Raw genomic sequence first — 13,809 nt, 5'->3', positions numbered from 1 at the left:
AGTTAATACTACTTGGAAAAAGTAAGAGTCAGTCTCTACTGATTCAAATAACTTTTAAAAATTAGTTATCTAAAGAAAGGTAGCAATAAATGAACAAAGGTAACTGCAAGATGATAACACAAGGGGAGAACAAAAGGAAAAAGAGCACAACATTTCTGGCATCCTCTCGAACTCCTCTTTCCCAAATCCTCTCCTGAGACAAACAACTTTTAAGAATAACCAAACTCAGGCCAGGTGCCCTGGCCCACACCAGAATTCTAGTGACTCGGGAGGCTGAGGCAGGAGGATCACATATCAAAGACAGCCTGGGAAACTGGCAAGACCCCATCTCAAAAAATAAGGTGGTGCATGCCTGTAATCCCAGGGGCTGGGAGGCAGGAGGATAGCGAGTTCAAAGCCAACCTCAGCAAATGCAAGGTGCTTTTGCTCAGTGAGACCCTGTCTCTAAATAGAATTGAAAATAGGGGGCTGGGATTGTGGCTCAGTGGTAGAGCACTCGCCTAGCACGGGCGGGACCCGGATTCGATCCTCAGCACCACATAAAAATAAACGCATTATGTTGTGTCCATCTACACCTAAAAAAATAAATATTAAAAAAAAAAGAAAAGAAAATAGGGCTGGGGAGGTGGCTCAGTAGTCAAGCGTCCCTGAGTTCAATCCCTGATTACCCCCCATACCCCCCAAAAAATAGATGGGGATATAGCACAAAAGTAGACTATTCCTGGGTTCAATCCCCAGTGCTTCAAAAAAGAAAAGAAAAATTTAGGCTGGGGTGCAGCTCAGTGGTAGAATATGGCCTACAAGAATGCATGAAGGCTGGGGTTGTGGCTCAGTGGAACATTTGCCTTGCATGTGTGAGGCACTGGGTTCAATCCTCAGCACCACATAAAAATAAGTAAATAAAGATGTTGTGTTCATCACTAAAAATAATATTTAAAAAAGGAGAATGCATGAAAAGGAGCTTTCTAGATTTCTAGAGTTTCTCTAATCTTACCTCCTACCATATATACACACACACACATATGAATACATCTCAGTGGCTCCCCCCATCTTTATTCCTATCTTCCTATCCTTCCTCTCTGCTTTATTTTATTTTTATTTCTGCTTTATTTTTTTTAATCACACTTATCACACCTTATTTATCTATTTTTGCTCTTCCGCATCAGAAGAGAAACTGAATAGAAACTCTTCAAGGGTATGATTTTTTTTTTACCTACTCGGGGTCTTTTGCTTTTCTCTACACCTTTTATGCCATGAATTCCTAGGGCATAAGTTACAGCAGCTTAGACGGGCTCTCACAAAGTGTGCATCTCTGGGAAGAGCAGGTGGCACTTCAGCTGAACCTAGGTCTCCTTCTCTTTGGCTTCCTTCCTTTTGTGATCATTTTCCTTTGCACATTTCATGAGGCTATTTTCAGCTTACAGAGAAAGTGCTTAATATGCTCAATATGCACATTTGTTCTCTTGGCAGGAAGTTTGCTCTTAACGTGTTTGTTTACAACAATGCCAAGAGCATGCTGGCCAACACCAGAGACTCTTCCAGTTTTACCATGGAAACACTTTGGGACATTCCTTTTTGAACAGGATCCATTCCCTTGATGTTTATAGCAACACCTTTTCTATAGATTCACATGTATATGACCAATGGAATGATACCATGTTTTCTAAAAGGCCTAGAGAACATACAGCAGGTACCTCTCTTCTTTCTCTCTGTGTTCATCACTTTATCAAATTACTGGAACATTGCAGCTCTGGTCAAAAGGCAAGAATAGAAATTTTTGCCTTTGTGGTTATTGTTCATCTGTTTTGCAGTGCTGGGGATCAAACCCAGGGCCTTGCACATGCTAGGCAAGTACTGTACCACTGAGCTTCACCCCAGCCTGTGCCTATTTTATTCATATTGTATTCCCACAGCACAGAAAAACATCTGGTCCAGAGTAAACACTCCTGACAATATTTGTTGAACGGACCAAAGTTAGCCATTGTCATCACTTCTATTACCATTGATCTCAGCTGTACCATAGTTGAATAATTATGGTCTTACATAATACTGAACTGTACCAGAAAGCCACATGATTAATCTATAATGAGAAAAAAAGTTAAGCAGCACAACATATTTCACTTGACAGCAAAAGCATTCTTAGAAAAGCAAGACTCAACAAATCAAAGACTGCTTAAATATCACTACATGGAAATAGAGAAAAGTAAAGTGGATATACATTAATTTTTGCTACAGGGTATATATTCATATTTGGTAAATTCCTGATACCAACAATAAAACTTATATCACCTCATCAGACCCCCTCTTGGATAATGCAAGAAACAGATATCTCTATAAGCTTACTTTTTTTCAGTGCTACAAGATAATTCTGTCTTTCACTTAATACTTCTCATGTCCAATAAAACACTTAAAAATAAAATTTGAATTTCCAGATACTTCTATTTTCCATAGACATGAATGTCTTCATCTATTTTTTATAAATTTCAGCTAGGTCAAGCAGAGTGGCACACACTCATAATCCCAAAGACATTTGTTGTGCTAAAGTAGGAGTAATATAAATTTGAGGCCAGTTTAAGAAACTTAGCAAGAACCGTCTCAAAATAAAAAGATAAAATAAGCCACGCACGGTGCTGCACACTTGAAATTCCAATGATTTGGGAAGCTGAGGCAGGAGAATTACAAGTTAAAGGCCAGCCTAGGCAACTTTGTGAGCTCCTGTCTCAATAAAAATTAAAAAGGGCTCAGTGGTAGCATCTTTGGGTTCAATCCTCAATACAGAAAAAAAATGTAAATAAAATTTCTGCTACCCTTGGTTAAAGAAAGAGCTATCTTTTTTCATTCAATATGTATTTACTGATTGACTAATGAAATATGCAGCACTTTGTTAGAACCAAAGAGGATAACTACCTAAGAAACTTAGCGTCTTGGATTACAAACAAAGCATATCTGTTGAAAGAATTCAGATAGCAATATATACATAATAAGCAAATCATATGCACTTATATATATGGAAGTCTACTCTTTCTACTCCTTACCTGTTGACTCTACGAGGCCGTTTTTCTGGTTTAATATCCACATCATAGTGATACACATCTATTTTAGGGATCTGAACCTGAAAATGATTAGCTAACAGTCGAATTGGTTTTCCAACAGTTCCAAGGCCCGGACGACGAGGTGGCTGAAAGAGGCTAGTTGGAGGTCCTAAAGAGACAAAAAGATATTTGCTGTGCTATTTGGTTAAGAAGGAGAAAATTCCTTTCATCATCACCATCACCATCATGATAGTTGTGATTACCAATATCTTACTATTCACTGAACATACTCTGATATAGAGTTTAGGGTGTTTGTTCACCTAAGGGTCTCCAGATTTCTAAATATTTTGCCATATTGCTATTATTTTGAATATAGGAGTCATCAAAATTAGATAGCTGGGTGTGGTGGCACATGCCTGTAATCCCAGCGTCTCCAGAAGCTGAGGTAGAAGGACTGCACGTTTAAGGCCAGCCTCAGCAACTTAGTGAGGCTCTACACAACTTAGCATGACCCTGTCTCAAAATAAAAAAATAAAAAAGAGTTGGTGAAGTGACTCAGTGGTTAGGCACCCCTGTGTACAATCCCTGGTACTGGGGGGGGGGGGGAATCAACTTTTAAACCATTTTTGCAGTCTACTGGTATTTACTTCTAAATATTGAAGTAACATGCTTATAATATTTGTTCTTGGTTTACATAGAAGATGATTATTTAGTATGCTTATTATCACCCCATCTCCACAGAATTCCTCTCTCCTCTCTTTCTCCCCTCTCCTTTCTCTCAACTGAACATCTACAACTTTTCAGCAGGAAAGGATTTTGTGTTACAATCTGGGAAATATTTGTCTAGATAAACCCTTACTTCCTTTGATGAGAATATCAAATGAACACAGGCCTTAAAATTGAGCATCTTTTCTGCTCTGAATAGGTGTGAAGCAAAGTGGGCTATGGTAACAATGGAAAGATCCAAATTTTTCTGCAATGGCATTTCACTAAGAACAAAGAATTCAGTGAGGAGAGAAAGCTTTGGCAGGATAAGCTATTCTGATGCAACATCTCTTAGGATAATTAGAGCAAATATTTTAATGAAATATGTAATGGTTGATCACCATATATTAATAAACCACTAAAATTTTTTCACCTATTATACCCATTGTTCATTTTTCTCCTAAATTCTACTTATTCTTCAAAACTCAGTTCAGGTTCTGGGTGTGGTGGTTCATATCTGTAATCCCATCTACTTGGGAGGCTAAGGCAGGAGGATGGCAAGTTTAAGGCCAGCCTCAGCAATTTATCGAGGCCCTAAGCAACCCAACAAGACCCTGTCTCAAAATAAAAAGGGCTGAGGATATGACTCAATGCTAGAGTACCCCTGATTTCACACCCCAGTACCAACAAAACAAAACAAACACTCCCAGTTTAGGGGCAACCTCCTAGGAAAGTGTTTCTTGATCACTCCAGACTAGAGGCTCCATCCTCTATATTCCCACGCCTCTCTGTACAGGTAGCACTTAGCACAAGCACAAGAAACCACTTCTTAAATTACCCTGTCTCCTCCTCTAGTCTGTAAATTCTTAGAAGAAACAGATCTGCAGTTCATAATCTCTTCAACATCTAATTCAACATTTAGCATGTTGTAAGAACTCAATAAATGTTAAACTGAACAATGTCAATAAACCAGATAGAAACTAAACAGAAAACTCATCCCTAACATTCATGAATTATTTTTCAATAAAGCAAAAGCACATAATTTATATCAAAAGCATTTTTTTATTTTATTAGTTGTTGTTGGATATTTATTTTTATGTGGTGCCAACAATCAAACCCAGTACCTCACACATGCTAGGCAAGCACTCTACCACTGAGCCATAACCCCAGCCCTCAAAAGCATTATTGCTTAAAGTTGTTCCACTTTTGGTGTAGAAGGGGATCTATTTGGGTGTGATAAGATAACTGCAAACAAGGCAAGAAGTAAACAATAAATAATGTCAGAAGCGACAGGCATACTGAATCAACCCAATTAAATCAGATAAGCCATCACTGCATTTTCCAAGACACATTTAAGCAATCATTATAACAAATTAGAAGAAATCCAGCTTTATAGTAAAAATTTGGAAATAGAAACTTACATCAAGTACCTTGCCTATGACTTTGATTTTAAATAATCACTAGAATCTAGGTCTCCTAACTCCCAATCAGTACATTTTCCCTCCAGTATTCTTCACTATCCTCTGGATACTTCACTGAAGTGCCTGATGTCTAAGGAACAGAGGCAGAGGGATTTAAAGAAAAGGAATTAAGAAGCAGAAGGCTCGGGGCTGGCATTATATCTCAATGGTAGAGTGCTTGCCTAGTGTGAGGCACTGGGTTTGATCTTCAGCACCACATAAAAATAAATAAATAAATAAATAAAATGAAGGTATTGTGTCTACCTAAAACTTGAAAAAAAAAAAAAAGTAGAGGGTCAGAGTGTAGCTTAGGACAGTATTTGCCTAGGACACAGAAGGCCCTGGGTTCAATCCCTAGCACCAAAAAAAAAAAAAAAAAAAAAAGAAATATATATATATATATATATATATATATATATATATATATATACACACACACACACACACACATATATATGTATATATATACACACATACTAATTTTTCTTTCTTTAAAAAATTTTTTTAGTTGCAGTTGGACACAGTGGCTTTAATTAGTCTATATATTATTTATTAATTATTATTCTTATTACTAGTTAATTAATTAATTTATTTGTTTATATGGTGCTGAGGATCAAATCCAGGGCCTTGCATGTGCTAGGTGAGCAAGCTACCTCTGAGCCACAATTCCAGCCCCTGTTTTTTTTTTTTAATAAGAAAATGTACAGAGTGATCATTTTCAATAAACTTGGAATAATTAATAAATTAATATTTAATAAACTTGGAAAATTTGGGGGGAGGAGGTACTGAGGATTGAACCCAGGGGCACTTAACCACTGAGCCACATCCCCAGCCCTTTCTATTTTTTGAGACAGGGTCTTGCTAAATTACTGATGCTGACTTTGAACTTGTGATCTTCCTGCCTCAGCCTCCCATGTCACTAGGATTACGGGTGTGCGCCACCTCACCCAGCTAAAATCTTTATTCCACATCTGATTTTTTTGAAATTGGTAAACTGTCTACTTACTTAGTGAAGCAGTAAAACACAGTGGCTAAAGGCTCTGGAACCAAACTACCTGGGTGTCAGTTCTGGTTTTACCACTTCCTAACCTCATGACCTGGGGCCAGTTTTTGGTTTTCTTGCACCTCAGTTTCCCATCTATAAGGTAGGAGTGTGTGATAATATCATCTGTTTCATAAGGCTAGAGTGATGATTCTATGAAATGATGTATATAGAAGGCTTACCATAGTGCCTTGCAACAGCAAGTGCTCAATAAATGTTAGCTATTATTATTGCACTTGCATAAAGATTATAGCTAGTGGGCTGGGGTTGTAGCTCAGTGGGACAGCGCTTGCCTAGCATGTGTGAGGCACTGGGTTTGATCCTCAGCACCACATAAAAATAATAAATAAAAATAAAGTCATTGTGTCCATCTACAAATAAAGAAAAATATTTTTTTAAAAAAAGATTATAGATAGTGCTCAAACTCCTGAATTTTATATTGGTGGCATTTCCAAAATTTGGTAAAAGATAATTACATTCCCCAAAAGGGAAACACTTGACTTAACCCAGAATAGATGAGGTCAACCTTAAATGAGAAGAATATTAAACAAGGAGTCAGATGTCCCAGACTCCGGTGGTCGCTTGACCACTCAGCTTTCAGACATTGATGAAGTCATTTACACTCTCCAATCCTTACTCTTCTTATCTGTAAAATGGGGAAAATACCCGTTTTTTCTACCTCCCAGAGGATCAAAACAGCTAATAGTTATGAAAGCACTTTCCAGAAGCACTGCAAAAATAAGTTATAATCAATAGAACCAAAATAAATGTGTAAGGCACTGGGTTTGATCTGTGGTTAGTGAGAATTTTCTACAACCTTAACAATCCTGGGTGAATGATAAGTCTTCAAACCTGCAAAAGCTGAAATCAAACCAAGTAGGGAAAGATGTCTCTTGAGCAATTTCTAAGGACACCAGGCTGATCCTTTCCATGAAACTCAGTTTGTGACACAGTTACATAGTCTCTTTCCATATCATCTCATAAATGCAACAGTTGTTTCAATTACAAATTATTCATAGGAGGAAGGGAAGAAACACTTGTTGAGCATTTCTAATGCATTAGTCTTTACAATAAAATTTCTCTCATACATTATCTCACTTCATTCTCACAACAATCTTATAACACATAATTATTATTACCCTCATTTATAGATGAGGAAATGGAAGTTCAAAGGAATTAAGTAATTTGCCCAGGGTCATCAACTATTAAATTACTAGACTGAACTTGAACAGAGGTCTATTACATTCTGAAGTCCTGATCATGCCTTTAGCTGAGGGCCATATGTGAAGTAACTTAGCATAACACTCATACTGAAGTTTATCAAATAATGTGAATGTGGCAAACTAATTTATTTTTTATAGGCATATGAAATTCGATTATGAGAGACTTTAAAAAATTAAACTTTAAGCAGCAAATTAAGGTGTGGTTTAATCACTCAGCTATGCAAACAAGTTCTAAGTAAACAAACTTGCAAAGTTTCCAAACTCCAATGGTAAGCCTAATTTTCTATGCACTAAAAAACAAAATGTAACATTCTACAACTAAGTCGTTAGGCAGATAAGGTTTGAATATTAAAATTAATTCCACCATGGCCCTAAACCTGCCCTACTTAGCCAACGCATTAGAAACCTGTTGGGGGTTTGAGGTGGGTGCATCAGACTCCAATCACAGTGCAGCTTGGAATGGTCCCTCTGGTGGGCTGAGTGAGGGAGATAACCAGAGACCATCACTACCCACCTGGAACTACAGTTTCCAAAGCACTTTCTCCTTTATTTGATCCTCACAACCTCTCATAACCCATTAGAAGACAACTCGGGTTATTGATGTCTGTACTGGGGTGGGCTGGCTAGAAACTCCCCTGTCACTCAAGGCTAACCCACACCATTCTGAGACTGACAGAAGCCAAACTTCGCGTTGGACATTTTGTCCCTTAGCCTTCAGGCGTCATGAGAAGTGTTTTGGGGAAGTTCTCCTTCATCTGAGGGATCTGGGCCATCTCCCAATAGAAAGAAAAACAGGGGTGCGGCCCCAAACCAAGAACACCCTTAGTAGTAGATGGGGGGTCCTTCCTGGGCTGGGCCAGGCCTCCGCATGCACCGGGCTCAGGTTGTCATTTATGAAGCCCAAACTAGCCCTGGAGCACAGATCCTCTCCTGAGATTGGGTCAGGTCTCCCCTGTCCCCGGGGGCACGGGTCACCTTCCTGGGCCTCCCTCCCCTAGAGCTCAAGATTCAGCCCAAGTCTCGAGGCTGGGGCGCGGTCCCCGCCCTCCCCGCCCTCGCCCGCCCGCTCGCTCGCGGCCCGGGTCAGCTCTCTCCGCCTTGTGCAGAAGGGCAGGGGTCCCCTTCCCCGAGGCCTGGAGGCCCGAACCCGGGTACGCACGGGCCGGTGAGGGCGACAGGGCAGAGACAGTCCCGCCCGCCCACCTGTCCGCCAGTCCCGGGCCCCGGGTCCGGCCCCGGCCCGAGCGCGCTCCTCACCGGGTCCCAGCGCCTCCATGGCGGCGGCGGGGGCCGCCTCGCCCCGGTCCCCGGTGCCTCCCGCTCCGGGCCCCGCCGCCGCCGCCGCGTAACGCTTGATCTCCGGAATATTGGCGCTGGGGGGGGCGCCGCGGAGACGCGGGCGCTGGGCAGGGGGCGGCGGCGGCGCCCGGCCCGGGGACAGGGACCCGGCTCCCGCGGCTCTTCCGGCCTCAGCGACAACAAAAACAATCCCCGCCGCCGCCGCCGCTGCCAGCGGGAGCGGGAGCTAGAGCGGGAGCCAGCGCGCGCGCCTGCCGGGGGTGGGGGGGAAGGAGGCGACGGGCGCGCGCGGCCGGGGGTCCCGGTTGGCCAAGGGGGCGTGCGCGGCCCTGGGCGCAGGGTCCACTGAACCCGGCCGGGGACAGGGGGCGGGTTGCGGTGGGGACGGACGCGCGCCCGGAGGGGCAGTGCCCAGAGGACGTGTCGGGCACGCGCCCGCCGGCCCGCTCTGCCCTGTGCGCTTGAGGCAGCCATGGGGCAAATGGCTCTCGGTGCTACTTGGGACCACCACCTGGGTATCAGGATGCGCAGCGACCCTCAAAAGATCTGAATTCCATCCCTGCTGATCCACCGGGGCAGTTCTTCACTTCTGTTGGTGTCCTGAGATTCACATCGGGTACCTCTCCTCTCTCTTCTAATCCTGTCTGTATGTCTCTTCTTTCTCCTGTCTTCTCCTGGGTCAGAGAACACTGGGTCACTTCAGACACAGCAGTCCTTCTTCATTCCTTCATTCCACACCACCCACCGGTTACCTTTCCCCATGTAGGTCCCCATGACAAGCACCTCTGGTCAGTAAGTCTTCAGTCACCTTAGCAGCCAAGAGCCACGGTAGTAGCCCTCTCCAAGGTCAACCCAAACAGACCAGCATCAGTGAAGCTTTCATTAGGGACCTCAAGTTGGGGAAGATAGGACAAGTCAAGAAGCAGATTTCTAGCAGTAGAACAAGAGAGCCCTGGGCTACCAATTAAAAAGGTATGGTATGTGCTTAATGTTTTAGTTTTCTAGGGCTGCCAGGGCAAAGCATCACAGAGTGTGTGGCTTAAATAACAAAAATTTATTTTCTTGCAGTTCTGGGGGCTAGAAGTCTAAGATTTAGTGTCTGCAGGGTTGGTTTCTTCTGAAGTTTCTCTTGTTTACTTGTAGATGACTGTCTTCTCCCTGTGTCTTCACATGGTGTCCCCCCTGTGCTGTCTATCCAAATGTCCTCTTATAAGGACACCAGTGATGTTGAATTAGGGCCCACCCTAAGGACCTCATTTTAACCTAATACTTTTTCAAATATTCTATCTCTGATTGTAATAACCTTCTGAAGTACTGAGATTAGGACTTGAACATATAAGTTGCGGGGCACATTTTAACACATTCCATGTGTAGTGAGATAATCATTTGAGCATCATTCACATGCAACCATAAAGCCCAATAATTTTTGTATGTAATGATTTAAAAATGTCAAGGTCACACCGTGGCCAGACCCTGTATCAGAGGCTTCAGCCATTAATCTTTAGAGCTCCCTGTAGGATAGCTATTATTAAGGAAGGTATTTGTACACATGAGGAAACAGAAGCTCAGGGAAGCACAGTAAGTCAGTCTCTGTATTATGTATTATGCTTTAGTTAAGCGGGAAACATTGGAGTTCTAAATCCTGCATTCAAGTCCTGGATGATTCTGTCCCTGACCGGCTATGGAATGTGGACTTTTAATCTAGTAGTTAGAGATTCTAGTCTACTGATACCATATTCTATATTCTTTCTACAGCATCATGGGGGCATCTCTGTTAAACCAAATGTTAACTGGAAACCATAGTTGGGGACAGAAAGTTGAAAGGGGTTGAAGTATTCACTAAATGAACAGGCTGATGTACAACTAAAGAGGAAAAGAACAACCAACTAGAGCTTAAGTTTTGAGTTAAACCTAGTAGTCACCTCCCTTCTTCACCCCACACTAAGTTCCTCACACAATTTTAACAATTCTGGTGGCTCAAATAACCTTGTTTGAATCTGACTTTCCCTGGCCTACTTTCTTTCTTTAAAAAAAAAAATCTTTATTTATTTTTGTGTGGTGCTGAGAATCAAACCCAGTGCTTCACATGTGCAAGACAAGTGCTCTTCCACTGAGCTACAGCCCCAGGCCCACTTTTTTTCTTTTCCTTTTTTTTTTTTTTTTTTGTGGTGTTGGGGATTGAACCCAGGGTCATGGGCATGTGAGCCCAGGGCCACTTTCTAATACATTTTCTCTTTATTTTCTTTATTCTGTTTGGTACTCTATCTTATCCCCCACCCCCAGTACTATGGATTGAACCCAGGGCCTTATACATGCTAGGCAAGTGCTCTACCAGTGAGCTACATCCACAGCCCTCTCTTTGGTACTCTGAGCAGAGGCCATAGATTGTTCTCTGATTTAAAAACAGCATTACCACTAGCTTCAGAAATTAGAGCATGAAATGTGTAGTATTTACCCTGTAATTTCAGTTAGCACCACAATGTCACTCACCTAAGTCCTATCATTCTTTTTCGGGGGGTGGGGGTGGTGGTGGTAGGGATTGAAATCAGGGGCTTTTGGGCTGGGGATGTGGCTCAAGCGGTAGCGCGCTCGCCTGGCATGCGTGCGGCCCAGGTTCGATCCTCAGCACCACATACAAAACAGAGATGTTGTGTCCGCCGATAACTAAAAAATAAATATTAAAAAAATTTCTTTTCTCTCTCTCTTTAAAAAAAAAAAAAGAAAAAGAAAAAGAAATCAGGGGCTTTTGACCACTGAGCCACATCCCCAGCCCTATTTTGTATTTTATTTCGAGACAGGGTCTCACTGAGTTGCTGAGGCTGGTTTTGGACTCACAATCCTCCTGCCCCAGCCTCCTGGGATTACAGGTGTGTGCTGCTGTGTCTAACAGTCCTGTCATTCTTGACCATTCTGATTATCTCCATTCTCATTCCCAAACTCACTCCTATTTGGGTACCTATTGCCCCTTTCCTGAGATTAGGAACCCTTCCCTTCTGAGCCTTCCCGGATCAAAGTTGTATAGTCAATAAACTCCCCTACTCCTTGGTCTGTTCAGCAAGCCCTCCCTCCACTTCCTGCTGTGGCTGAGAAGAAGCAAAGCCCCAGAATACCACTTCCTCTTCAGCTCTCTCTGACCATGGGTGTTCATTCTCCTAAACCTCACATGCCTCCGGGATATGGTAGGGGTAAATAGAAAATTGATAATATAGTCACCCACAGTGTGCCAAAATTTGAATCATATTTTTATATTAAAACCACTTGCCATCTGACCAAATCAATCCAGGACCTCCCTTAGTGGTGTAATGAACTCAGCTTCTGGTCTTATGTCTCAGTTCAGGCCCAGCTCTGGCTGTACTGAAAATCCTCGAGGGCAGGGCCCATGCTTTATTCAGGTATTTGGTTTGTTGCTTAACAATCTACCAGGCACTGAATGCCTTTGGGGAGACATTTATGGAATGAATGAATGTGTAAATGGTAGAAGCTAAAAATGGTTTAGTGGAAACATCTGGGTGAAGTGCCAATATCTCTAAAGAACATACTTTGAATCAGATTGTCCTGGGTTCAAATCCCAGGTCTGCAGCTTGCCTGCCAAGTACCTAGGGCAGGTTTTCTTAACTGCTCAAGGGTGTCTTGAAGAGGAAGTTAAATCCTATATGTACATACTCTTGTGTGACTGGCACAGAGTAAGCAAGTACCCCATAGTTCTCTGTCCTTCCACCCTTCCCCCAGCTAAAACCCACAATGTACTGTCTCTGCTCCCCTGATGCTGTCTTACTGTCCCTTGAGAAACAATGAGCTAGAGATCTCTACTCAGTACAACTGAGGAGAGCAGGGCCATCAGGGACTAATCATGTTTACACATCCTGTGTCTGAGCCACCTGAGAGGGATTTGATTCACTGATCTGGAGGTGAGAGCCAGACACAGAGAACATGCTTGGTCAAAGTTCATGAATGAAACTGAACTTCTCAAATGTGTCAGTGCTCTCCTGAGGCCAGGCTGTGCCAGGGGGAGCCTCACTAGTGAATGCCAGCACGTTCCTTGGTGGTCTCTATATTCTTGCCCCAATCTAGGCTGCGGTACTGTGATTATTCTGGACCTCTCCTTTGCCTTCTCCTATATTTTATATAATAAACCTGTGTTTACTAAATCCTACCTTTCCTCTTTCTAGAATTATTCCTTTATTTATATGGAGCACATCTTTCATGAGCTTCCTGAAAAAGGGAGCAAGTTAGGGGACTTGTTTTTGTCTAATTTCACATTCTGGAAATGCCTCATGAAGCCAAACTCTTGAGATTGAAGGATCTCTGAAGTGCAAGGTTTATTGACCATTGCAGATGCTAGTCAGAAGGACCAGGTTCTAGGACAAGTTCTCACAACTACCAGCAGCAGGGCTGGAGAGCAATTGGAAATATGTCTGCTACACAAGAGCTGAGGGCATTTTTAATAATGAGAAATTGAGGAAGGAAAACATACATTGTTTACATTAACCTACGTTGGCTATAAATAAGAGGGGTGGGATTACACTAAGGCAGGGAAAGTCTAGGGATAAGAGTGAAGTTCATAAGGATAATTTATTGTTGCTTCTGGATTAGTTGGGATTATAAGCAGGATATGGTGCCATCTAGATGATTATGATGGAATTTAGGGTTTTGGGGTTTTTTGTTTGTTTTGTTTTGTTTTTTGGTGCAGGGGATCTAACCCAGAGGCACTTTACCACTAAGCTGCACCCCCAACCCTTCTTTTATTTTTTATTTCGAGACATGGTCTCACCAAGTTGCTTAGGGCTTGCTAAATTGCTGAGGCTAGCCTCGAATTTGCAATCCTCCTGTCTCAGCCTCCCAAACCGCTGGGATTACAGGCATGTGCCACTGCACCTGGCTAGACTGCAGTAGCATTCCATTCTTAAATGGAATATGAAATAGCCTTTTGTTTTCAGTGTATAGCTTGGTTAACCGATTAACCTCTCCTAACTTTCTTCCTCTATATCCTCTGACCCTTGTAAATTAAATTTAAGATATCTCAGAATTTTTCTCTTATCAGTCTTTAT

General features: G+C 42.3%; 1 protein-coding gene across 1 annotated transcript in view; it reads right to left on the bottom strand.

Annotated features, from left to right (window-relative positions):
* Ago4 (argonaute RISC component 4) overlaps positions 1-8,788 on the bottom strand; it is a 36,706-nt gene extending 27,918 nt beyond the window's left edge. Inside the window, exons 1-2 of the mRNA XM_027937397.2 lie at positions 8,720-8,788; positions 3,036-3,201 (exon numbers count right to left, since the gene is read on the bottom strand). Coding sequence (XP_027793198.1) covers positions 3,036-3,201; positions 8,720-8,738 — 185 coding nt within the window. The 5' untranslated portion in view covers positions 8,739-8,788. The remainder of the gene's footprint in view (positions 1-3,035; positions 3,202-8,719) is intronic.
* Between the last annotated feature and the right edge of the window lie 5,021 nt (positions 8,789-13,809).

Source organism: Marmota flaviventris, chromosome 10 (assembly GCF_047511675.1).
Source record: "Marmota flaviventris isolate mMarFla1 chromosome 10, mMarFla1.hap1, whole genome shotgun sequence".
Taxonomy (NCBI): Eukaryota; Metazoa; Chordata; class Mammalia; order Rodentia; family Sciuridae; genus Marmota; species Marmota flaviventris.
The sequence above is the reverse complement of the archived record's forward strand: the minus strand, read 5'-3'. Positions and strand labels throughout refer to the sequence as shown.